Below are 27,337 nucleotides of genomic sequence, written 5' to 3'. Positions count from 1 at the left end.
GCATTTGGATCTCTCTATTTCCACCCCATATACAGCGTTTACACATCAGAAAAACAAAAAAACCAGCACTTTCCAATCTCTACTGTAAGAGAAGTACCCCAAACAGGAAGAAAAGCAAGATGTTAGTGGTGTAGTGTATCAAATGACGATGACAAGTAAATGACCTTGTCCAGGAGGACTATCAAGCAACTAACCACAGAGGTTTGGTTCCACTCAGTCATAAACTATACAAGAAACTCAGATCATCTCAAGTCCTTCCCATCAACCTTTGCACTTGTAGCCTCTTCCACTCTGACTTCAGAAAGCCACTTGGAAAATTCATGAGAGCCAACTACTGACATCAAGGAACATAAAGGCACTCAAGCTTTCATGATTTCTTTGCTAAGACACTCAGATGTTATAACAGTTGCACAAAGCCAGCAGATAAGCAGAAACAGGAGCCAACAGTGCTTTTAGACTGGATATTAGTGGCCCTGGTAAAGGAAAGCATCCTCTTCATGGATTTCTCGGGTACTGTTATCATCAGCTGACCCCATGCTACCCTGATAAAGCCTTAAGGTCCTGCTGGACTCTTCATGAGGAAAGATTAGAATCTAACCATGGGTCTCACATGTTGGCTAGACACTTGTCTGAGGACATGTGAGGGATGCTACTTTTCTTGTCCATGCTAGACTACTGTAACACATCTTAAAATAAACTGCTTCTTCAGCAGCAGAAGTGACATGAGCACATCACACCAGAACTGCAATAATGTTCTACTAGCCGAGTCCTGGTTTCCAATTCAGATGAAAGGTCCTATTTTTCAAGACTTATTTCTTGACCTCTGATCTTATGACAATGAGTAGAAACATCACAGAAAAAGCCACTTGCTGCAAAAAGTATTCCCAGCTAAGTTTTACATTGATATTGTGAGCAATTTATCTTTCATTGCCCCTTCCTTACTTTTTCTAGCACCCAGACACTTGGGAAAAGTATATTCTCTTGTTGGATGCCAGCCAAGGAAATTTTTGCTCAAGAGGATCAGAATAACTTGAAACACAACCATGCTGGAATTTAAACCATCCAGTTTATTCAGTGAAGACTTCCTCATGATGAGAAGAATCCCTGCTCCTCCTTTCCTAATTCTAGAGAGGCAGTAATCCTCAAGACTTAATCCGTGTTCTGTTCTTAAAACCCAAACTGGAGATGTCTTAGGAATGCCCCATGACAATGGAGTGCAGTCATGGCTTATATCTTCACCCCATTAAAGCAGATTTGGTCATTCTTCAGATCCACCCAAGCCCCAAACACAAATTTCATAGAAGCTCTTGCTTAAATTACTATGAACTTCTCCACGTCTTCAGCTTTACCAAGTAAACAAATGCTTTGAAATGATGCATGTAGGTGTAAAACGAAAGTTACCAACTCTGGTATGCAATAAATCAATCAAAGGTCCAGCCTTGTTTCTTTTTAGATTCGGATAAGCAAAGGAGACTGAAAGTGGGATGCAGATTCCCCATATCTGGCCACAACAGCACACAAGATTTAGAGATTAAACCTAAGTGCACTCAAAAGTAACACCTGAACTTTATAGACAGGCTTCTTTTGAAAGCTCAGTGACCATCAAGACTACTAGGATCAAAGATGAAGATTGTTTGTTGGTTCAAAGAATTCTGGCTGGCACACCAAGACAGAACGATAAAAGTATTTTCTATATTATTCTCTGGGCTTTGTGTCTATTGGACTCCAGAGTCAGCTTGAACAATACCAAGCTGATGTATCTTAGCAGGCCAGAAGACTGCCACTCCTGGTTGGGAACACAGGGACTGTGCCCATCATTTCCATGGGGGCCCCCAGCAATCTGGTCCCTCCTACCTACGCTGGGACAGAGCTGACAGCTCAAAATAACGAAAACCTGGGAAGAGGGAGGAGAAGTAGAAAGGGAAAGGAGAGTCTGTTTGTATTTTCTGTTTATGAAATGGCTAACTTTCAGCATTCTTACCCTAGAAAATCCTTCTGTAAACTACCTTAACAAGAGCAAGCAATGGTCCAAGAGAGGAGATTCCAGGTTCTCTTTGGGGCTTCCTGCTTTCTCTTCCTGCCACCTCTCTCAGGACAGGATTAGTCCTTTCGAAGCAACTGTCTGCTGTAAATTTCAAAGCCAGGGCTTGTTTATCATAACACCAACATGTCCATGCCCCTTTGTCAACCCCCTCCTAGATGCATGAATGAGCTTTTATGAGAAAGATGTCAGGTGACACCTCCCTGGGTCAAAAGTCCCAGAGTCTTTCCAGTTTGACAGATCAGGGCTGAGACCTACCAAGTGCTGACAGCCGGGGTACAGAGCACTGCCACGTGCAACACTGCTGTGCGCTGATGCGCTCTGGACAAAGTCCTTCCAGTCACAGAGAATATCTGTTCCATTCCAATTACTTCCCTCCACGCACGTACACTAGTTTTCAGACAGAAATTAAAATGCAGTGCGTGAACACGCACCACACTTGGAGCGAGGTAGTGAGACATCTGTTTGTGTGCGTTCTTGGTGGAAAGAGAGCATACAATCAACAAGGGAGACTTTTGCATCCAAAACCAGGCACGGTTATTTGCAGTAGCTAACATCAGCCCTCTAACTTGGATGCTTTACTGATACGTCCCTACATAAACAAGTGAGTATCATGTGTGTGATTTAGAACCTTTAAATTAAAACCAGATTTTCTTTTCATTTTAATAGGAGCTTCAAATACAGATAGAGGTGCCTGAAGTTGACCTCTGTGACTATTCTTCTCCCTCCCCTCTGACCAAAACTGCTATGAAAAGTATGCCACAGAGAGTAGCGGCCACAATTTCAAAAGGCGAATGCCTAGAGCTATGTATATACAACTATTTTCAGGCACTTTTAACTGGGTGGCCTGATTTTCAGAAGTTCTGAGTATGCACCACTCCAACAACATACATGCTCCCTAACTTCCAAAAAATAAAACCTCACTACCTACTTTGGCATTGAATTGTAAATACCCAGTTTTCTACTCAACAACAGATGTACAATTTTTGTTAAAACAATACCTACACAGATTGCTTGGCATCAGAGACTCACTATATCAGAGTATGCACATGCATATCTGGAAAAGAGATTACTGCCCAGAAAAATATGACATCTAAAGGAAATAGACAGGCAGATGAGTGTCAAGAGAAGAAAGAGACACAGGGGTGACATGCTGTGCCCAAAGTCACGCAGCAAGTCAGAACCAGCACCAAGCAGAAAACCCTGAGCCCCAAATCGAATGCCTTACCCATTACATCATGCTGAGCCTCTCTCCTAGTCACAAAAGATACATACAGCTGTTCAAGGAGTATTTCTAAAACAGACAATCTGATAAAAAGAAATCCAGGGAAAAGAGAAGGATACCATGATCTGTTCTGTAATATCCCCCAAAGTCAGAATGGAGAGCACACAGCAGCAACAGCATCTCATATAATAGTAAACAATCAAACATAAAGAACTTTGATTACATGCTGGGATTAAAATATCACAGCTAAAGGTTTTTATACTGTTAAGAGTGTCCCAAGGGAATAGTTCCAGTACTTCAAAAAAGACTGTTAGGAGAGAGAGAGAAATTCAGGAGTTACAGCTTGGCTCATACAGGAGTTCTCTCTTCTAGGGGAACCCCTGAAGACTAGTTGCTGTAGAAATTTTAGACTTGGAGTTAAATTTAAGAAACTAAGAACAGTGAGATTTTAAAATCATGGAAAAAAGCCACATGGAAGTGGTTAAAGAAATTAACTCCAGGGTCTGCAATATCTGAAGTTCAAGCATTATTGAGGAAACCTGTTAAGTTGCTGGAGACAGCAAACGAAGCCGAGTAGCTGATAGGAACACTAACTAGGTAGAAGACCGAGTGAGTAGCATGTTTATCTCAGTTTTGGTTTAATTCCTTCAGTTTAGATTATTACTTGTAAGATACACAAGGAATTTTAAAAGCTTTTAATCTTAAAACTAAAAATGTAATGTAAAAAGGTTAGTTAGTGCCTAATCACAGTGATTATCCATTACCATCTTAAGCATAATTTAAAAAGTCAAGATCTTGAATTCAGAGTCTGTAGGATCACAGCTTTTCAACATGGCACCAGAGAATTTAGTTATTTTTCATGAGGTTAAGGTTTAAAAAAGGCTGACACAGCTCCAACCATACAATATCTTGCTAAAAATGAAATTTCTGTTAAATAATGCTCCTAATCTTTCACCAAACATTACAGAAGCTGATCTAGAGCACTTTTATATCAGAAGCAGTTCTTCACAGATAAGTAAACAAAGCAATACAGCTGCCAAGAGAACTCAACTGCTATCTCAAAAAAAAAAAAAATAAAAAAAATATCTATTTCAGTGATTTATTTCAAGATACACCTGCCAGCTATGTAGGACACAAGGCAGGAATGCAACCTTTAATCTTTTCAAATCTTTATAAAAAGACTCAGAAGTGAAGGTTTCAGAATTACTAGCTCTTTTAGAGCTTGCACTCAAAATAACAGAGAACAGGAAAAAGAGGAAGTCACAGCCCTGACCAGACTATTGCTTCCAAAAAAGAATCCATTAAAATCAATGCTAAAATATCTCTTAAAACTTTTTTTTTCCAGAAAACAGTCCCACTTCCTTCCAATGGAGGTAACACTATCTATACTGAAGAAAACAATCTCTGCAAGTCACCTCAGCAACTGCTAGCTGCATGCTAGTACACATGGTTCAAGGTGAATCCTGGAGCAGGTTGCCCAGAGAGGTCATGCAGTCTCCATCCGTGGAGATATACAAAACCCAACTGGACATGGACCTGGGGAACCTGCTGTAGACGATCCTGCTTTGAGCAGGGAGTTGGACTATATGATCTCAAGAGGTCTCTTCCAACCTTAATGAATCTGCAAATCTATGAACCTTGTGTTTCCACAAGGACTGAGTGGTTACAGCATCAGTCTAGGACATGGAAAGTCCAGGTTCAACCCTGTGCTTTCCCTCAGACTACACGTATGACTCTTGCCCTAGTTACTAGTTCTCCTCCACCTCAGTCCCTTTAGTGGCCACAGACTGGTAGCAGAGACAAGGAGTGTGCCACAAAGCATCTTTCCAATCCATTCTCAGGAGGCTGGATCAAAGTACTCATCACTCAGACACTTGACTCAGAGCAAGCTACAGGACTTTCAGAAAGCCTAATGATGTCCAGATGCCCAGTTTTAGAAACTTCAAATAGGGATTCCCTTTTTCAGGAAGCATGGAGAATTCACTGTCAAAAGGACAGGCAAGGCATTAACTTGGATGTGTGAAAAATAATTACATTTAAAATCAAGCTGTCTGAAGAACATGGGGCCCTACTGCTGCAGAATGCAGTCACCTTGGCAACACCTGGCATTTTAAAAGGTGCAGGCAACACACGAGGGAGGAGGATTCAGCACCGTACAAACTGGAGTCAGCAGAGCATGGATCATCCTCCCTTTAACCCAACTGGTGCAAATCTTCAGTTATCCAGTTCTGGTAAGGTCTACAGAGTTGAAATGAAGTGTAAACTGAAGATCATAAATAAAGACTATACTTCATTTATAGTTACTTTAAAACATAATTCAAAGAGAGGTAACAATCACCTGAATCCAAAACTAGTCTGTAAACAAACACTGAATTTTCTTTTGAAAGACTTTAAACAGCAGCAGATTTCTCCTTACACACATACTCAACCCTCCAGAGTTTATGGCATTCCCTTGGAAAAGACAATCCCTTGCACTGAACTTAACCCATCACATCAATTTTGTATCCTGTGATAAACTGGGCTCTCTAGCTACAGCTAAAGACCAGGATATTATTTTCTTGGTAGTGACTTCCATTTTGAAATTCCAGGGGAAAAAAAATAAAGAAAAAAAAAAAAGATGTGGCTCCTAAGACCTCATGCCATTCACAGATGTATTACTTCTTGTTTGTGTTTTCTACGTGCTCATGGCCCTGGGGTGTGACATGACAGCTGCAAAGTAGAAAACAATTTAGCACGTAGAAACAAGGAGGGGAAAAAACCCCACACAACGCTGTCTAGAGATGTGTAACTTTCTTCTCACTGCAGATCATTATGTGCAGGAATACAGAGGCTGACCTACTTGGGCCAGAGCGAGAAGTTAGCCAATTACTCAGCTCTCCTGAGATCTCCCCCTGCTAAATACAAAGTTGGTTCAAGGTCTCTGTCACAGTATTTCTGATGATAAGACAGAAATAAGATGAGATGGGGTGGCACAGGGGGACACACAGGGACAGGAGAACAGGTGAAGCTTTTCTTTACCTCATTCCTCAACTTTATTAATAGCTTCTCTTCAAAGTGTCAGTTTTAACTGAATACATACTTTCTTCTTTTTCCTCCTTAAGCATTTATTCCTTTTTCTCATCAGTTTGACCAGAGGAGGCCAAAATACACGCAAGACAAACTACTTGCAAAAACTGGATGCTCTCCCAAACATATTGTTCTCATAGAGATAACAATAATAATACTGATGGCAATTTAAGAAAAAAAACCACCACCCTACTGAATCTCTCTGCTGCTAGAACAAAATCCCAACCACTACCTCAGAGCACAGGTTTCCCTCAGCATCTCTCCCACTCACAAACAGCAATAAACACCCCAAAACAAAATCCTTTTAAACTATTTGAGCATTTTCTCCTAAAGACATTGCAAAAGACAAGGGAGAATGCTGCAAATTATTAGTCTTATTTTTACATAAAGACACTGCCAATGGGGCTGGACAGGTCAGATGCAAACAGTATGTCTATAAATCCACAACTATGAAAATACAAATTGATGAGCTGCTTATCTGCCTATCAAGACAGTGATAATACAATCACAATGGTAATTGCAATAATGAACATATTTCAGCAACGCAATTTCCCCCGAGTATAGTAATCTAACATATGAAACAGTTACTTCAAGAGCTACTCTAGATTTAAACTCAAAAGCCAATAAATGTTTCAAGAATATGACAGTAACAGAAGTAGAAAGGAAATGAAAGACTAATTTAGCCCAACAGTTACAATGGTTAAAATGATAAAATACCAGAATTATTCAGGTTGAAAAGGCATGACTTCTAAACACAGGAATATAACTCAAATGATGCCAATTAAAGGCAACAGCCTATGTCAGGTAACTAGCCAACACCAGAAGTGCATTTATGTTCCTCCTAGCAATTAATTTGTGCAACAGGCTTCCAGTGCTTCTCAAAGACCTCAGCTCTATTTACAATTTAATTTCTTTCAGTCCTTTCCAAAACTGATTTTTCTTCTTCCATAAACCTCCCCCGAATTCAGGCCTCAGGATTCTTATGACAAGCTGCTAAGTTTGTACAGTCATTTCAATTCACCAGCACGCACAAAAAGACAATATTTTCCAGAAGATTTCTGGGAGTGCTCACTGTAGTAAATATGCTCCCCATTAAATCCACGTTGTATTTTTAACCAGATGCTGACCTCCTTTGTGTACATGGAAAAAGAAGAGCACAGGATTCCAGAGGGCAATCCCTTGACACAGGAATGCTTCAGCGTTTGCACTCCCAGGGAGAGACACAACGCAAAGGGCCCAAAACCACTACTTCAAAAACCTCACATCCAGCCTCTAGAAGCCAGCTGCTTCCTTCTCTAGTCACAATAAAAGCCTTCAGGGAGAGCAGGTATTGGCCTACCTTGCATGTATGCCTCTATTTGCCGAATTAGCTCATAAGACTTAGATCGGTCCAGAAGTGTACGAATAGCTGGAAGGGGGTCCAGGATAATGGTTTCTGGATGAGCATCAATATACTCCTGCAAAACAAACACATAGAAAAAAAAGAAAAAAAAAGAAAAAAGGCATTAGATTGGCTGAAGAGTATGGAAAACTAATGAGAAGGGGAAGACAATAGACAACGTTAAAAACCTCAATGTCCAGCTTCTCTTCAAGGAGAGGCAAATGCACATTGGCAATGCAGGAAGTCACCAGACAGTCTAGACACTGACATTTGAAACAAACACAAACATGACAGCTAACTGTTTTAGGATGGCAAATTTCTTCTGTGGACTCACCATCAGCAGTAAAACCTGTGCTGCAACCGCATCAACTCAGAAGGGAGCCAGTGGCAAAATGCCACAGTAACAGCTGTGAGCAGGGCTGAGAAAAGCAATTAGGAGAAGAAAGATGACACACTGCTATCTTGGGGTCAGCCTTGCATTGAATCACTGCACGTGAACATCACAACTGTCTGAACTAAGCTCAGAACTACATCTGGGTTCTTTAATGCTATTATTGCTGTCCTCTAGCTGGGCTGAAGACAGTGTTAAGAGCTGGATGATAAGGGCTGGAATTTTTTTTTGGCAGAGCTGAAGAGATTGCTGCTTCACTGTGTCTTCAGTGAGTTTTGAAAGCCCTATCTTGCTACTTCTCTAAGTGCATACTCTCCTCTCCTGACTACAGTAACAGTGCAAAGTTAATGCTCTCATGCATCTTAATCTTGGGAACTCAATTCTCCATTCCCTGAGGTCATGACTGCACTACTGCATCTTGGCCATGAACACAGACTCAGCTGCCAGGTGTTGCCCTTCCAAGCCCAACAAAACTTCCTTCTGTTTCTCAGAACAGAAGTGGTGTTCCTTTATCATTGCCCCAACCTGGCCCCATAAAGTCAGTGGGACAAACAAGCATCCATCTTACCCTATCCAAAATCAGACAAACATTTCCAAAGTTAGCATCTGCCTTTGTTTTACTCAAATTCCCAAAGCCATCTTTACATTTCCACTCATTTCTTTAAATCCATTCATGCAAATGCATGGTAAATGCTTCTACAAGTAATGGACTTCCATGAAGTCCTACTTCCCTTAAGTTGGTTACTTTAGAGAACAAAACATACTCCAAAAGATACTTCGGAGCATGATGAGGTGGCCTCAGGAGATGCACTTTGCTAAATGAGCTGGAGAGAAAAGAATGGCATCATCTGTTTCCAGCAAGTGATTTTGCTCCAGACGCTGACTGGGGAAGCAGACTTCCCGCATCCAACTCCTCCTAGCACTGGCAAACTGTTGCTTTCTGCTGACTACATAGTCTGAGCTGATGGCTTGCTAAAAGGGGATTATTCTTCTGAGGCTAAGAGGATCCAACATTGGGGTTTAAAGAACCCCCTGCATCACCCACAGGACACAAGTAGCTTTCCTTCAGAGGGCATGAGGCACCCTTCAGGGGCAATACATGCATCTGACATTTAATAATCCCTGCAGAATATAAAGAGTGAATTCCCCAAAGAGATGCTCAACCTTACTGCCACTTGGGAAAAATAAGGGACAGAGCCTTTTGCACAGTCAGTCATCAAGACTGTCAGATCCAGCTGTTGTCTCACCCTTGCAGTGTAGCCTAGATAAAAAGCCTCTCCGGCTCACTGGAGCAGAAGCTGGGTTCACTTCAAGTCATTAATACCCAGAACATACAGAGAACAGTTTTCATGAGCCTCCTGCCCCCAGTACTTCCAGAGTCTCAAGCAGAGCAGTCAGCTTTCAAATAAAAAAAAAAAATTAAAAATCTTTTCTCTAAGAGAGTAACTTGTCACCTAATGTATTAAACACCCACATGTGTCAATGCAGACTGTACCCTTTCATGCAGCAGCTAAAAGACACCTTGTAGAGGTAGGATGATTAGGGCATTAGCTTAAACTTGCTGATCATGAAATTGTACTTTAGGATCGCAACGTATCTAAAGCATAACAAGAAGCTCTTTTAGCCCCTCTATGCCTCAGCTTAAAAGATAGGGAGCTACCACAGCATGCATCTTCATGAGCACACCGAGAGGATGAGCACATTACAGACAGCCAATACCCTGGTGGGGCAGCAGGTAAGTGCACTCGGTAACCGAACTGAACAAGACACAGCTCCAACACGTGACCTCAGCAGAGATGTGACAGTAAACATCCTGCGGTGTTTCTGATGCAAGAACTGGCTCTTCCTTTCACACTGTGGTGACCACCCCTCCACCTCAACCAGTCTCTGAATTCAAGCTCCCCATACTTCCATCCTGGCCTAGCCCCTGCTCCGTATGTACTAATCCTTCCCCTCACACATACATTCATCCTGCCTGTGGCCTCCATCCCCTTCACTCCCCTCCAAGGAGGGAATGATTTTTCCCTCTCCTAGCTCCTTCTGCACCTTCCCAAATCTTCCTGATGCTCACCTCGGCACTGAGAACTATCCTCACGTCCCTGGGTTAGGTGTGTTGCACTTGTTATTTTGGCTTATGTTACTCTAAGTATTTCCAGAGGGAGACTTGTTTTTTTATGCTTTCTGTAAGGAACTTCACAGTGCTTTATTTATAATTACAATGTATTAAAAGATCATCCAGGCAGTAAGCTTGACACAGCACAAGGACGTTTAACAAGAATGAAGGCATGATCCCAAGGTCATTCTACAGCAGGCAATGTGTCAAGAGAAGTGAGCATCTTAGCTAACTTTCCAGTGCCTTAAGGAGCCTCCAAAAAGCTCTGTAAGGCAAACATGAAATAACTGATGAAGATGCAGGAGGTCGGGACTATTTTCCAGAAGCCATTTAAAGTCTGGAGGACTTCAACTACTCATGTCGAGAACTGCACTCACTCACTCTCACACACACACACACAAGCTTTCCTTATAAAACAAGGAGATTTCTCAGCATCAAACTTATTTCAGGTACTATTCTCCAGCTCTTCTCCATTTACGGGCTTAGGTACTCAGACAGCCAAAAGGGCACAGGAATAGCAAAACTCAGAGACTGTCAGCAGGGCAGTGAAGATCAGCATCATCTGAGTAAAGGAAAGGACTGGGACCTGAAGTAAGCGTCTCCTAGAGCTAACCTGGGGACAAGCTACAGATCTCTCATTTTAACTGAACCCAGAAACAGCCTCCCCTTTGATGCAAAGGTGTCTGTCAATGCAGAACAACGTCAATGTATTTGTATAGGGCATCTCTATTTGAACACAGGTAGCAGTTAACTGCTGAAGCTTTTTAGGGGACAGAAGCATCGAAATGCACTTAAGTCCTTATAACTGTGCATCTCTTCTCATGGTATTGTGTGTTGCTTGGATTTCCATTGCAAAGCATTAATTCTGCATTCAAAAACAGAATCATTAAGCTGCACCAGGATCCCCAAACCAAATCTTCCAGCCTCCCCTTGGGCATGTACCCTACCAACACCTTGCCTGTCTCCCACCAGTATGTCACCAGCACATGCAAAAGAAAGAGTTCCAATATCTATGCACAGAACACAACTTAAAATAAACAAATTTAAAAATCCAAACCTTAACACCAATTCCCCGCAATAGGAAATTACAATAAGAAAAATCAATACTGTTAGCTTCACAGGAACAATTATGGTAGCCAATGTGAAACCTTTCATAGACTTTGATTCTTTACGAAGAACTGCTGCACACTCAGGCATCACGTTTTACTGAATATTGAACTGTGAAGTTCACCTAACAGATTGAAAAACTCCTGATGTAGCCTAAGTAGCAGCACTCTTCCCACGGCACAGAACGGCTCCACTACCAGAAATACAGATCTGGGTGAACATGAAGATTTTGTCTAAGCATTTTGATAGCAGATGAACTACTATCGACATGAACTTGAAAATGGAGCAGTGGCAGAAGGAAAAGAGAAACACTGAAGCCAAGAGATAGCTTTCAGTACAGCACAACCTCTCAACTTTGAATGTTCAAATCTCTGGTCATTTCAACAAAACAACTCTGCACTCTCCTTTGGTGGATTTACCAAAGACTGGTATTCAACAGCAGACTCCAACAACCCAGGCAACAATCTAGAGGACATTTAGGCTTCCCAACAATATTTTGAAAGGGTTCTGTCCTTGGGCTGCAGTTCAGCTTGACCCAGACAACATCTATGTTTTCCTCTTTCTAATCTTTGTCATAATAAAAGCAAAACAAGAAGAAACAAGGACTTTTAGCAGATCCTCCTTTGTTTGTATTCCAGGCTTGGCATTCAGTCATGCTCTGTACACCAGCCCTGTTACTGGCAGAAGGCCAGCAATGAAACTTGAAATCAAAGAGAAACCAAGTAGTTCATGTTCCCTATTAAATACCTCTGGATATAACCCAGAGATCTAAAAAAAAAACCCCAAACAAACAAACTTTTCTTGAGAAGCCTGTGCATAGATGAGCATAGAGTTGTTTGCCATTTTACCCAAAAAGGTAGCTAATGATTTTTATTTTTTATATTTTAACAGAAAGTTGATACCGTATCTATTGCAAATATTAGGTCATTAGATGATAAAAGAGACTCACTGACTCGTTGACTCGATTTTATTACTAAGTAATAAAACTTCTATAATCTTTTGTTTAATATTAAACAAAAGCTCCATATTAAAAAAAAAGTTAGCAAACAAAACAATACCAGCATTTGGGTTTGTGCTTTCCCATGTACAGAAACATGAAGTTGACCACTTCTAAAAACAGACTGACATCTTCCATGGGAAAACAGATGTAAAGACAGACACAAGCTTGTCTAAAGAGTCTGCATTTGATTCAGACTTAAAAGTTCCTTTCTGTTGTCTTGGGCTGTAAAGGTCTCTTTTCACGGACACCTCCTTCCAAAAGGAAAGGTGTAGGCAAGTTGGATCTTGAACAAACACTCATCTTGTCTCTAAATCTAAAAGAGATTCCTGCAGTGGCTGGGAGGGATGAGGGGGGGCAGCAAGAGGAAGTGGGGACAGATCTTCTCTGTTACATTTCTATTCACTGTACATCTCAAAGCAACTTTCCAAGCACTCAGCTTCCCTGTTTTGCCTTCAAAAGTCCACCACTGCTTCATCTTGCAAATGCCTACCCACAGGAAGCGATCCTACCAGTTAGCACTTGAATGACAAATTTTTAGTTAATTTTGCCCACTTATGAGGCTCTTCTAAGACAGAATTATTTTTCAAATGGGAAAAACACAGGTATTGGCCTGTGAATTGAGGTACATAGACCATTTCAACTTTGTGTCTCACCCTATCTCCCCAGTAAGAAAAAAATTACCAAGCTTTGATAGTTTCCTTGGATTTTTCACTTGCCTTTTCTCAGCAGAGCACATGAAAAGAAATTTGAAAAGTGTAACTATTTTCAGAGTACAAGGCTGAAACCCAGGGCTAGTATCTTTCAAAAAAAAAAAAAAGGCAGCATTAAAAATCCACTGGCATAATGTCCATGAGTACGTACTCACATCACTTTCTTGCAGCTAAGACTTCTGAAGAAATCAATCAGTGCAGCAAGAAAAACGCACTTCTCCCCTTCCAAGCAAGACCAATCCTCTAACTCCTTCCCTTCCAAAATACTGCCCTAATTTTCCTTCCTTCCAGTCCCAAACCCTTCTAAGGAAGCTTATGAATCAAGAATAGAAGAGCCCTTCCTGGACAACTTCAGAGACAGTCAACAGTTGGGGCGGGGGAGGAAACACTTTAAATTTTCACGAACCTGATAGCAGAAGCCTAGGCATAAAACCTGCTTCTGCTCTATCTTTTTAAGAAGGCTAATGCAAAGAGAACCTGTTAAGAAAAACCTCTGAAAGGCAAATTAATAACCCTATTGATTTTCAATCACTTGAGCCATCATTTTGAATGGAACAGATTAGTATGAAGCTGCAATGAATGAAGCTACTCAGGCCCTTTACAGCTATGACAGGCAGCTGCTCAGAGAGTATTTTGCTCTAATTAGAGCATAACAACGATTCCCCAATGTCTTACACAAGCCAAAACATACTCACTTTTCAAAGTCATAAACTTTGTCTAGAAGGCAGGAACTGGGGTAGTTTCATTCTTTTTCTTACCAAGACAGGAACTGGAGCACCAGCAAGTGAAAGGGACCCTTGGGGACTATGCCTCTTCCCACCTGACTTCTCTCCATGTTCCGCTAGTCAAGAAGGAACCACCAAGGACTGTAACAATTTTTTACTAGACAACAATAAACTATGTTCAATCAGTTCAGTCCAGTGTTACAGTGGGTAGGAAGAGAGATTAATCATCATCTCTACACAAAGTCATCATCCCCAAAATAAGGATCTAAGTGTCCTACGAAGCAAATTGAAAGATTTCTCTACTTTGCACTTCATGCATTACACTAGGTGCTGCAGGCAGCCTTCATTTCAGCTTTGGATGAGATCACTAGGCACTCATCACTGACCTTCAGTGTAGTGGAGAAGAGCTTGCACCCACCAATACTCTCCTGAGAAACTACCATCCAGACCACATCCAACTAGCATGAAGACCTCAGAAAGCTCAGCCCTAAAGGTCTTCTACAGCTAAAAAGCCCTCTGGCAAAAGGCAACTCCTCCTTGCCATTTTCAGAGTCTCCTGTAACAATTATTTTTTACGAGGCAATTGAGAACAGTCATTAAACAGAAAGACAAAAAGGGCATGCCAAGAGGCTTCCTAGTCTATTAGCACTCTCCACCAGACCATACAACAGTTCATCACAGACTCCAGAGGAGAGCAGGCACACAGACTCAAGTAAATGTGAAGCCAGTTTCCTTCTCGGCTCTTGCAGATGAGATGGTCAAGGCTTCTACAATACAGCTCTGAAAAAAAGTTATTCTTACAAAGGTTATAAATGTAGCCTGGCAGATCGTTCCTCCTCCTGTGGTCAAGGATCCTTTGCTCTCTGCTTCCCAGAAGTCTGCTTTAGGGAACCAACAGTAAGACTGGTGCCAGGTATCATCTTGCTGTTACATTTATATTCAATAGCAGGAAAATTAGCATCATGAATTTTGCACTTTTTGGTCTGGTTAAGATCATCAGAACTTTCTGGTCAATTTAATGAACAATAAGAGAACCACACTATTTCCACTTGTGTGCAGGTACCAGAAATACCACAGTGCTTATGCAACATCACACACACATAAGTACCTCTCTTGCATGGTGGTCACTTTACATTTTCTAAGTTGCTCATTGATTTTAGTTTAAAAAAACCCAAAACACCCCCCCCCCCATACACTTCATACAAATGGATTCTTACAATTTATTTTTTTCTAGGGAATATACTTCTCTTCATTTCTAATAGTTCTCAGTATCTTAAAAATAATACAGGACAGATGGAGACAGGCAGTAATTTCCTGCCAGCTTCTACCCTGTATACAAAATTACATGAGAGTATACTCTTTAAACACACTTTAGCATGTAATTCAATGCTGATAGACCTCTCCTCTGCTCTGTTGGTTTCTGGGTACATGTTTTACTACAATGAAAGTTTCCTGCATGACAGCAATGTGGCACAACTCAGTTTCATGTGCAGAATAAGAAGCCCAAGGCCTTGGTTTATTGGGGAGAGGATATCATTCAGAAGCTGCTCACAGGGCTCCCTGCCCTGTATCTCATTCACTAGAAAAAGATCCTCTCCCTGTTTGGAAGGCACCAGCAGAGGATCTTTTTCCAATTAATGAGTTTTGAAGATACTGAAAGGTTATAATTCCATACCCACAGTCAGAAGTATGTGTAGTCCTGTAATGGAAACCTACATTCTAGTTCCACTACATGATTGTGGACAAATCATCCACTGGGCTATGCTAAAGAATGCTCTATCTGTAAAGACAGATCATCAAGACATCAGTGTATTGTATTGTAACATGATCTGTAAATCAGATATCATCACAGCTACTACAAACTCATACCAGAGCTCCAAACAGAAACAAACAAAACCTCAAGTCCTTATGACAGCCATTCTGAGTTGACCTAAAGGGCTTCTCATATTAATCTCAAAATTGAGTTAATACCATTTCCTTTAATTTACAGCTTACAAAACAAAAACTTAGGTACACAAATGGGATGGTCTAGATCACATAATGAAACTGTGGAGAAGCGTCTGTCTGAACCCATATTCCAGGATCCCCTTCTAATTCTTTAGGCATTACATTGCACTTCTTTGCAGGAAGATGGCATCCTCAGAAAGAATAGATATATTAGATAATACAGTGTTTAAACTAGTGACAGAGAGAGAAGACAGAACATCAAGTTCTCCTCTAACATTCTTGGCTTTTTTGTTATTTTCATTTGTGGTTAAATTTAATATTCCTAAAAATGAAGGCCTTGAAGGCACCAGCCAGCTGGATGCAAGCATTTTGCAAGAAGAATTAAGCAAGTTTCTTAGCACAGACCTGCAACAGCCTTTCTAGAGTATGCCTGGCTGAAGCTTGCCATTCTGAACACAGCAATGCTATACTGGAACTAGGCAGAGTGTTCAAAAAAGACTAAAACCACCACCACCAGGGACATGAAATGAAGATGAAAATGTAGGAGTCCTCAAAGCATGAGCAGAATTCACCACCATCCTCTGCAAAGATGACACTGGTATAAGACAATGCTCTGTATCCATAGGGTGCTTTTCACCCAATTTATTTCCTTCTTATACAGTTTACACTGCGAGTTGAACAAGTTCAACTGTATTTACCAACCAAGTCAGGAGACAGGGAATTATTTCTTCTCCATCTAACTTGCTCAGAAACTTATCCTCGCCTCCATCTGTCTCTGCTACTTGAGCTCTGGAAAAATATATATGGAGCATGCATTACTGTAAAGAGAGGTTTTCTGTTGATACACTTGCTTATTGATTAACAGACCTACCAACAATTAAAGGGTGCTGAGTTACATGCAGCATATGCCCCATGTGTTTGAACAATACCTTTGCTTTCTACAACACTTGACATAAAATCCAAATTTCCAGTATTATCAAAATAAAAAAATGTTTAAACTTCCCATCAGCCTACTGCAAATTAGCTTCACAAAACCCACAGTATTATTTTTGCCTGAATACTGATATTTACAGGAAAATTATGAAGTCCATTATTAAGAAATAGAGACCAAGTTATGAAAGGGTGGTGGTAAGCTGAGGCACAAAAAGATTTACATGTTCTACAGCAATAGCAGCAATGGTAACAGACAGAAGACTGAATTTCAACCCTATTATCTAGTCTCTGGATTACAGTTATTTCTGTTTCACTCTACTGTAACCCAAACCTGTTCCAGCCCAACTTGTTTCCCCTTTTGTTCTCTGTTATTCTTAGAAGGCAGCAGAGAGGTCTGCAAAAATATCTGATATAACTGAATGCTCTTGTGCTGTGCAGGTATTTAAATAAATTTATCACTATGCAAATCCTACAGGAAGAATTTGACATGCTGTATCAAATACCTCTGTCAGTACTCTCCATGACTCCCTGGGATCAACGACTGTTCTCACCTATCCTCATTAGTTAGCATATCACAAGAAGCATATCCACAGTCCAAATCAATGACCCAACAGCTCAGCCATTACTGTACATGCTGTGTGAGATTAAGGCCACGCTGCCAACAAAATACTCAGGCACAGGAGGCAGGGGAGGTGATGTTAACACAGATGGATTGGGCAGTATGGGAGAGAAGAACTGGGTCAGAAAACAGAGAGCAGTAAGATTTGTTTGCCCCAAATCTTAAGGGAAGATTTCTTACTGGTTCCCTTCAGTGGCCACTAAAAAGAAAGCTCTGTGATTTCCAAGATTAACAAAGATAGCAAGAGCTGCAGCACAGTCCTAAGAAACAACACAGCACAGGGATGCTATTACACAGCTTCCTTGAACAGGGGATCACCTTGAATATGGTGACACTCTTGATTTACTATTTCTAATGGGATGGAGAGGAGAAGCAAGGCTGAATTGTTGAACTTGCACACAAGGCTATACTCAAATAGATAAAGTGGGATTTTTAGGGCAAAGTGAGTTTGGTTATTTAGCTTCTATTAAGGCTATGATTTAAAACTGTTTGCAACAAGTTGCTCCACAGTTTTAACACGGGGGAGTTAACCAGCCTGTAAGACATGGGAATGTTTCAGTAAAATCACTGTAGGACACTGACAATCACATTTTGGAAAACAGCAATTGCAGTAAAACAGGAGCACGTTGCACTGCCTCTAAACTTTCATCAGGGGCACAACCTGACAAGTGAGCCATACAGGAATGACAAGGAAGCACATCCACTAATAGGTGGCACCTGCCAACAGGCATAGAACTGGAGGGGTCCCAGCACCACGTACCACAGTACACAGGATTTGAATACAACTATTTCTCAGCTGCTCTGAGATGAGGCAGCTCAAGTAAGATTTGCCAGCACTAGTGAAGGTTATAGTATTGTCCCAATAAGAGTATCCCTGTACATCAGGGGTCTGCAGCCTTTTCTGATGTGTGTATGTCTGAAAACTTCCACCGGGAGCGTAGACTGCCATACAGAGGACATAAGCCTCCTGGGAACATACCTGGTTTTGTCATTAGTTTGGCTGACGCCTTCACAACAGTCAGACTCCTTCCCACCTGCACAGCTCCCCCCATATCTCAAAGCCCTTACAGCTGAGGGCTCAAGAAGTTTGAGAACAAACAGCCATTGAAATTTACACTTAAACCAAAGAGCCCTTCAGGTTCCACATCAAATTCAGGCTTACAGCCTAACATGCTGCAGGAGAGCACTCCTCTAACTGCAGTCAGCTCTTGAGGAGCGTGAAAACAGCCCTAAGCATACAGGTTGGACTTAGCCTGTAGGGTGAAAAAATAGCACCAGGTGAGAAACTGGTAGAACTGAAGTTTTAGAGAAAGCATAAATAGCATTACCAAAAAGTCCAGGTGGTAAAATCAATGCCATTATGCAAGATTCAATAAGCCTGACAGAAATGTACAATTTCTTCAAATTTTGCAAAGCTTTTGCCTACAGTCTCCTGTTCCCACCCCTACCATCGTGTACACTTTGAAAAAAATGTGGAAATTTGAGATCTCTGCAGTAGACAATTCTATGCTGAAACTGGATTATATCTTAATTTCTGAAAAAAATCCAAACTGTACTATATAATACACCTTCTTCCTGACAAAAGCTTAGAAAATGGGAACAATATCCCCACACACAGTTCTTATTTTTATGCTGTATTAACTGTTATATGCAAACTAACTATATACCATTACTAAAAGTTTAAAACAGTAATTTCACTTCAGATAGTCTGTGGTTAAAAAATATTGCTGTATTTGATATTATCATTTGAAAGAAAATAAAACTTGTAAGATCAGTGATACTTTTAACTTGCATAGCTCTGTAGGATTTGAGAATTTTAGGAGAGACATTGGATGGAGGGAGTTGGATTTTTGGTTTGTAATTGCAGTTTTGATTGGGTTTTCTTTTTTTCATAAGGTGATGTTTCTGTTGTCGCTTTTAGGCCACTGCATTTCTATTCAGGTGATATTATTATTTTTCTAAGTGCTATCAAAAAAAGGTACAAAAAACTAGTCCCTCAACAAAAGAATAAATGGATATTTATCCATAATTATATATGGATCATATATCCATATATACTGCTGCTCTCTCACCACTCTCAGAATCTATCCTACAAACTCATTAGATAAAAACCGTATTTTCACTGAGATTTACTAATTTAAATAACTTTAAAAACAAAGTTTCAATATTTAACCTGTACAAAAATAATGGATTAAGTTATTTAAATGGTAATAAAGTTACACAGAATAATGTCAAGTTATCATACTATGATTACTTTAAGGAGTCTATCAGGGTAAGGAATTTAGCTTTAGCAGGTCATTTTACCTCTACAGCCTTCTCACAGTGCAGCAGCTGTCACACAGACACGAGAACAGCCCACTAAGTCTTCCGCCAAAGCAAAGGCTCTAGCTGCAAAGTGCTCTACCCTGTTTCATACCAAACTTCACCTTGGTGGTTAAATGCAGCTTTAGGAAAATGCATCCTCCGTACCTACTACTGTTTTCTGCAGACCTCACTTCGGTACTTGAGAAAGTATGAGCTTGTGACCTTAAGCTATTAAATACGCTAAGTTGACAAGCTGGAGTTCTTATTAAAAATGTTACATATCCATTGAAGAGTTCTTGCTCAGGAATAAAAGAAAGGTGTTTTAGATATTAATTGTACTTACTGCTACACACCACCTGTTGTTCTACAACTGCTTACACAAGTTCCCTACCAGCATGCTCTCCAGGGGACAAGGGAGGTGCCACAGTATTACACAGAGCTGCTCTCTTTGTGCCTCAAAGCTTGGCCTTCAGGAATGCAGGCAACAACGTAAGAATTGGGACAGAGGAATCTCATGAGTCTTAATCAGCTGCAAGCAACTTAACACATGTGCTCTTTTGCTTCTTTGGTCATCAGTTTTTCCCATCGATAGGATGGGTATATTGTGAAGGCAAACTAGTTAACATCTGAAACAGGGAAAGACTGCAAGCAGAAAGCCCCTGAAGTCCATCTCTCCATATGCTTTTCTTTGGACATTTACAAGTTTCCAGTGCTGTGAGAAGTGGATGCCTGCACTACTTAGTGATGAATAGTTATCTGCTACTCGGAGAACTGGTGCCAGAGGGTCAGACCCGCAAGTCAAACCTTTTTGTCTCCTGTGTGTGTTTTGAGTAATACACAGATGGGAGGAGGCAGAAAAGCTTTGTAACTAGAGCAAAGAGAATATTGACTCCATTAAGTAAAATATTTTTTGCATTACTAGCTGTAGAACATTAAGCAGAACAAAGAGAACATCATTTCCCAAGAAAGCAAAGTTGTCAAAATTGCAGAATTTGTCTGAGCCCTTTTTCCACCTGATATAAGCATATTCCATAAAATTCTGAAAATATCTTTTTTAATTTTGCTTTTCTTTGAAAGAGAAGAATAGAATATACCTTTGATCAAAGATAGCCACCAGAAGCAACTCGTATTAAAATGATAGAGGTGTTGATTTATCATTTTCATCAGCATTCGGACTACTGACAGGAATTCTTTGGGGAAACAGTTCTCTGTGCCACTATGCCCTGCATATTTCTGACCTTCAGTGTAAACTTGAGGAAGAAAAATTAATAGACCAGGATTCTCAGCACTAAAGGACAGGATTACTCACAGTAACCTTGATGTTACAGAAATTAGCATGCCAGGAACTGGGAAGACTAGACAGAACTGGGCCAAATTAATTTAGTGGCTTCTGTTGCAGAAAGATGCATGTAAAGGACTCTGCAAACACCTGTTCCTTGTTGTGAATAGCACTAATGCTCTTGGAATGACATCAGGACAACATTTGGTGGGAAACCAGTTCTTACTAACCTTACCAATACAACATAAAACCTACCCAATGGTTCAAGCCCATTTTAGACTAACAAAACTATTTTTGCTGGGCTATCAGTAGCAGGGCAGCAGCGTGCCAGGGAGCTCTTTTCATCAAACCCTAGCAACTTCACAGGAAACAGATTGAATTTGCTGCACCAAGATCATCCTCCTGTTTGAAATGCAGAAGGACTGTGAAAGAATCACTTACCTGGAACCTGTGAACCAACTCCAATGACTGGCTGTCATTCTGGTCTGCTTCAAGGATGACGTCTGTCAGTTTATGTATGATCACATCCAAAGGGCCCTGATCTTCAATGGGTTTGGTGAGGTCAAGCTGAAGAAACCAGAGAGAAACCTTTTATTAATATATGGAGGATCTGAGGTTCTTGTCCCTACCACCATCCAAGGTACTGCTGCCACACAGAAATAATTTACTTTACACGCTGCCTGTATTTTGGTACATTGCCCAAATCCCTGAAAATTCACATTTCACTGAAAGTCAAAAAACTTTACTCAGACATTTATTTCTCAGCAATGTAGATCTAATTCCATGAAAAAGCAGTGAAGTCATTGACAAGCACCTTTCATCCAAACACCTTCCTGTACCTCTCCACCCTCAGCTAACATTTCCCTCTTCAGCTCTCTTTCCTGGTACTTACACATACATGCAAAAGGAATGAGCAACAAAGATTATCATCACTAATAAAAGGAATGCCTGCTGCACCCTTCACCCTTTGGGATTGCACAGAATGGCACTCAGGACAGTAACACAGGTAACAAAAGCAAGTGACTCAGGATCTTTGCAAATTCATCTGCTGCAGGGACAGCTATTTTAGCTGGTAAGGAGGTCCCAGAGCACTCCCACTAGTAGACCTTGGCAGTTAGCTGGACAGGGGACAAAGATTTGGGGTGGGGTCTGCAGAAACTCTGCTCCAGACAGCATAGGAAGGCACAAAGGTGGTGGTGATGTGTCACAGGGCTTGGTCCCCAGTACCAAGGCAGGGTTCAAGGAGCAGAGGAACCACCTGTACTGGAAAAGGACTGAGCTAGGGATCTCTTGAGGAAATCTTAATGCAAAGAAGGCTACAGGACCTGATGGGATGCATGCAAGAGTACTAAGAGAACTAGCCGGTGTCATTGTGAGGGTTTAGATTTATCAGGACATAAATCAAAACTGCGGAGATTCCAACTAAATCAGGAAAGAAATTCCACCATGAGGACAGTCTGGTTGCACCACAGAGTCCCACAGAGGCTGCAGGATCTCCATCCTTCAAGGTTTGCAAGACCTGACTGGACAAAGCCCTAAGCACCTTGGTCTGAGTTTAATGCTGAATCTGCTTTCAAGATGATGTATTATGGACCCCTAAGGTCCCTACCAAACTTAATGATCCCGTGAAGCTACTTACCAGATTTCAACATTTGTACAGTATAAGTACCAGAACTGGTTCATGTTCTAGGCAACACACTGAGCTGCCCACAGTACAAAAGCTGCCACTTTAACAAGCACTGCTCTTTAACCAATTGTGAGATCTACTGCATCAGTGATAACTTAACCTTGTAAACTTCAAACCAGGAACATCTTTGAAATGAAAGACAGATGTGTGCTTACTAAACTAAAGTTAGCATCTGATTTTACAGTTACATGCATGCTCCTTTCCATTGCTGCTATCCCTTTTATTCAGCTCTGGCAGAGAAGGGGGTGGGGGGCACAGGAGGGAAAGGAGGGCTGGGCAGAAAAGGCTGCCGATTCTCTGTTTCAACAGAAGCCTGGTCTTCACTGCCTCATTAGGTTGAGTTTTATCCTAATAAAATTGCCCACCCTACAAAAATAGCCCTGCTTTGAATTAAGGAGTGCCTTAAGGAAGTTAACAAGACAGGATGGCTGGAGCTCAAGCACCAACAAAACTAAACCAGCAGAGATCTAGCAGCCTTATAATAATTTGCTAGTTGCTAATCTAAACAATCCATGCGGCCGAATGGCTTTTCTTGTGTAGGCACTCTTATCTGGGTCAGGCTTACTTGAGCAGAATAACTGAAATTACCTATGGCACAAAAGCAAACCTAAAGACACCAATTCTTCCCAACAGAGACCACCTTTGCTTGCCTATTATTATATGCTCCTACTAAGAGTCACAAATGAAGGCTCTAGTACTACCTTTGAAGTAAGTATGTAACATAGATTCTAATACAACTGGAAGACATATTGTGCATCTACCTTCTAGGAGACTAACAGAGTGGGCAGCAGACTCTCTACATTTGAAGATTACACAATGGTAAAGACAAACATGACAACTTGATGTGGATGCTCAGTGATCGGTAAGCTGTGGCTGGGTGAGGCAGTCCACAGAACGTCTGGCTGTCCTGGCACTTACATTTTTACCCCTATAAGCAATGCAGCATGAAGGCTAAGCGCAAGTGTTTGCAAAATTAAGGCAAAACGATGTGAACTGCAGCTTGGCTAAGGACATGCAAGGAGATGATCTACTTCTGCAACCAAGTTCCAAAAAAATCAGTTAATATCCTTAAAAGAAACCTCAGATGGCCACACTGCTTTTCCTGGGGTTTTTTCATCTGCCTATCACATCTGGAAGGAAACAGCAAAACAAAGGGTCCATTTAACTAGGTCAGAAAGTTCCCAGTTGCCAAGGTACAAAAATGTGAATTAATCCATTTTCAGGACTTCCAGTCTCAAAAAACAGTGAGAAGCAAGTAAGTATTTGAGATTGGTTACCCCTCTACGTTCTTCCTGCACTTGCAGCTCAATCTGCACAGAAACATTCAGAAAACAAGAAAACAGTCCTCACTTTCTTTGACCCAAGAATAGAAATAAGCCTTCAAGGCACATCCAGGCATTTTCAGCAGAGAGTTTTCCAGAAGCATAAGAGATCTGGGCAAGATAACTTCTTCACAACCATTGTGCCAGCTAAAAGCGACTGGCGTATTTTGAGAATGAAACAAAGTGCACCTACTTTGCACATTGGAAAGTGTTAACAAGGGCCCCCTGTAACAGTGCTCTGCTTCCCCTTCACCAGGGAAGCGCTGCTAGAAATGACAGCATGCTAAGGCAGCTCCTCTGGTAGGAAGCTCAATGACCACTTCAATTGGCTTAACAAGGACAGCAGGTACATTTCAACCATACAAACCTTCAAAATTTGACCCAGTATTTTGTGGATAGGAGGATCAAACCATTTGCAAGAATAAGTTCTCTGTGTTCTGAGCCATGCTGCAGAAAGCAAATATTCCTGGGCTGTGTGGAATTTGGAAGAGATCCACCTTCCTTTTATATACTAAGAAGAAAAAAAAAAAAGTAAAAGTAGAAGGGAAAAAAAAAAAGATTTGAGGCAGGGGAAAGAAGCCTTTTCAAGTAGAGTATCAGACCCAAGCAGAAGTCAGTGAAAGTAGAGTGCAAAATTTCTGATGGTCCTCTGCTGAGACAAACACTGATTCATTGTCATCAGCTGGAATTTGAGCCCTCCTACTACTTCCCTTCTCTTTCAGCATCTCTCTCTCCAAATGATCTTTGCATTTGACATAATCACCCAAAGGTTTGTTTTTGCACAGAACTAACACCATAGCAACAGAAGTAAGAGAAAAAATTTATCAGACCCAGCTTGAAAAAAACCAGAGAGATATGGCTATGATGCTTTTTATTCTGTGAAGTAGGCTATAGCCTACTCTGCTCGCCCTTTGTTATGTTAAAAAAACCAACCAACCAGGTATTGGTTTCATGGCACTGTCACCAGCAAAACCCAGCAAAACTGAGGTGAATGACATGGAAGACAGTGTCAAAGCTGTACACAGAAAATGCCAGATACAAGACATAGGCCTTTCCAGGTCTTACAAACCCATACATGGAAGAAAAAAAAAGCTAGATAAATGCTCTTATCATAGCCGGCTGTGGCTAGTCTGCTCACCTTCTAACAGAAACACTGGCTGGGATTTAAAAAAACACTCCAAGCTTAGAAACGTCATATTCTCCCCCATAGCATCCACTAGAGAGCAAGTTACAGGCATACAGAGCTCCATCTCTGCCCTCCTCTCCCCTTTCCCTGTCTTCCAGAAACACACAGCCGGGGCATTATCCAAATCATTACACAGGAGGGCAAAAAAAAGTTTATTTCCATTAAGCACAATTTGTTTAAAGTTTTGGGGTTGTTTTTCTCCAGAACACTGGCAATCCATCTATATTGCAGGGACAGGGCGAGTGCCTGGCAGAGTGCCACAGCTCTCCATTTGTCCCAACTGCAATCCCACACGCATGCATTTCTGGAAGCTGTGTTTAAAAATAAAACTATGTCCAAGTGAAAAAAATCTGGATTCGTTCACTCAGAGAAAAAAAAACCAAAAACAAACAACTGCAAATGTTGGATTTAGCAAAAAGAAATATCATTTATCTAAATGGTTAAAAATAGTTTTGTATTTTTTTGTTTTATTCAGTGTTTCCAGTCCATGCTATCATCAACTGTGTTTCAGAATCTGGCTGAACTGGATTTGTGGTTTTTTTTAAAAGCTCTTCTTCAGAAATAGTTTTTGGATTATCGTTCACTTGAAATGAATTCTTAATACCAACCTGTTCTGTTCTCCAAACTGAAGGCAGATCTGTCCACTGCTATATCCCTGAGGAATTTAACAACACATCTCTCCATTTCTATTTATCCTCACTTTTCTCTTAAAATATTTTCATTAAAAAAAAAAGACTCAAATCTATTGTTTAAGCATTTGGCTCCCACTCTCCAATTGCCTAACAAACTCCACTCACCAGGATGCTGCATTAAGCTCTTGCTATGTTTCAGTTTATTTGATGCGCTGCTTAGAAGCAACAGGAGCACACGTACCTCCACAGCAGCCTGTCTTGCTGCATGAGGAAGAAGCTCATGAAACTTTCACCCAAAGGAGGTGAACGAAGATAAGAAGAAAATCATCAGAGATGACAGGTTTGCTCTGAGCCTTCTCACCAGGCAGATACCACCAAACCATCAGATGTTATCTCAAGTGCTAGAAAGCTTAATAAAAATGCCACAAAAGGGAAAGAATGCAACCAATTTTCCAATAGGGACCTGTCAATGCTCTGCTACACATTTCACAAATCATAGTCCAAAAGTCCCTTTGTGATAATTTAACCACTTTCCTCCCTGTGAACTAGACATCCAGCACCCACCTGACCTGATCTCTCTGTTCCCTGACTCCTGAGGCTGTATATGGAATTTTCTACACAAATCTATTGCATCCTGTTATTCAGATACTCAGTTAAGGCTGCACTGACCCCAAAACATGTGGGGTTTATTTCAGTTTCTTAAACTCCACTGCACATAGACCTTCAGGTTTTTAGTCATCATCTCTCTCTCCTGGGGCTATTTTCTACCCTGTATCTTCACCACATACATTTATATCAAAAGGCTTCTAAAACAAAGCTTTTTAAATTCTCCCCTTCTTCCCCCAACCCCAGTGTTTACCTTTGCTGTGCATCAATGCTGAGCCAGTCATAATGAAAAAAAGTCACAAGCTCTGGGTTGGAAAGCCAAGTCTTCAAGAAGCTAAACCCTGACAGCTGTTGTATCAGTGGATGCTGTTCTCTCCCCAAAAAGCTCAGAGATTAAAGACCCTCAAAATATCTTAAGTGCCCTGGAGAGGTAAGGGAAGCAGCAAAAATCAACATTGCCAAGTTCAATGTTTCACCTTGCTGTAAAAAGTAAACAAAAATACACAGGATAGTCTAATTACAGGAGAGCAGGTGCTTGTATTTGAAAGGAAATGCGGAAATTTCCTGAAAGAAATCAAGGAAACAGTTGCGCGTGACCTAGTCGTGGGGAGCGACAGAACAGAATGGCGCAGAAGCCTGCCTGCTCTTTTGACAAACCAAGGTGAATCCACAGGACCAAACAAGACTAGCACATCCTGCTTTCCCAAATTAAATCCTGCAGGAGCAGTCCAGTCCTGTTCCTCTACCAGGACTACGCTCCCACAAACCCTGCTGTCAGGTCTACACAAAACTGAGACAAATGACTCCCTGCCAAAGCTGGTGGAAGGTGACAAACTATATAGAGGTATACATTTCCTCATGAGGAAAGACATTATGTTACCTGCTGCCTGGTATTTTCACTGATATACAGGCTCTCCATAGACCCTAAAATAATCACATAATCAAACTAAATAAACATTTACATATTTAAGAGAGTTCCTCCTCATGTCTCTGGCCAGGGAAGAAAGTGATCTGGGGTGTCGTCATGCACAGCTAGAGTAAGTATTCAGCACTTGCTGCTGCT

At 41.0% G+C, this 27,337-nt stretch overlaps 1 protein-coding gene across 5 annotated transcripts in view; it reads right to left on the bottom strand.

Annotated features, from left to right (window-relative positions):
* The window catches only part of ITPK1 (inositol-tetrakisphosphate 1-kinase), a 157,981-nt gene that overhangs the window by 58,124 nt on the left and 72,520 nt on the right, over nt 1-27,337 (bottom strand). For 4 of the 5 annotated variants that reach the window (XM_075029933.1, XM_075029931.1, XM_075029934.1 and 1 more), the window contains 2 exons: nt 21,283-21,408; nt 7,672-7,789 (listed from right to left, as the gene is read on the bottom strand). In XM_075029933.1, the coding sequence (XP_074886034.1) occupies nt 7,672-7,789; nt 21,283-21,408 (244 nt within the window). Of the gene's footprint in view, nt 1-7,671; nt 7,790-21,282; nt 21,409-24,217; nt 24,362-27,337 lie in introns of all 5 variants that reach the window. The other variant, XM_075029935.1, reaches the window with a different exon arrangement.

The sequence above is a fragment of the Buteo buteo genome, chromosome 6 (assembly GCF_964188355.1).
Source record: "Buteo buteo chromosome 6, bButBut1.hap1.1, whole genome shotgun sequence".
Lineage (NCBI taxonomy): Eukaryota > Metazoa > Chordata > Aves > Accipitriformes > Accipitridae > Buteo > Buteo buteo.
Note: the sequence above shows the minus strand (reverse complement) of the source record. Positions and strands in the feature narration are given on the sequence as shown.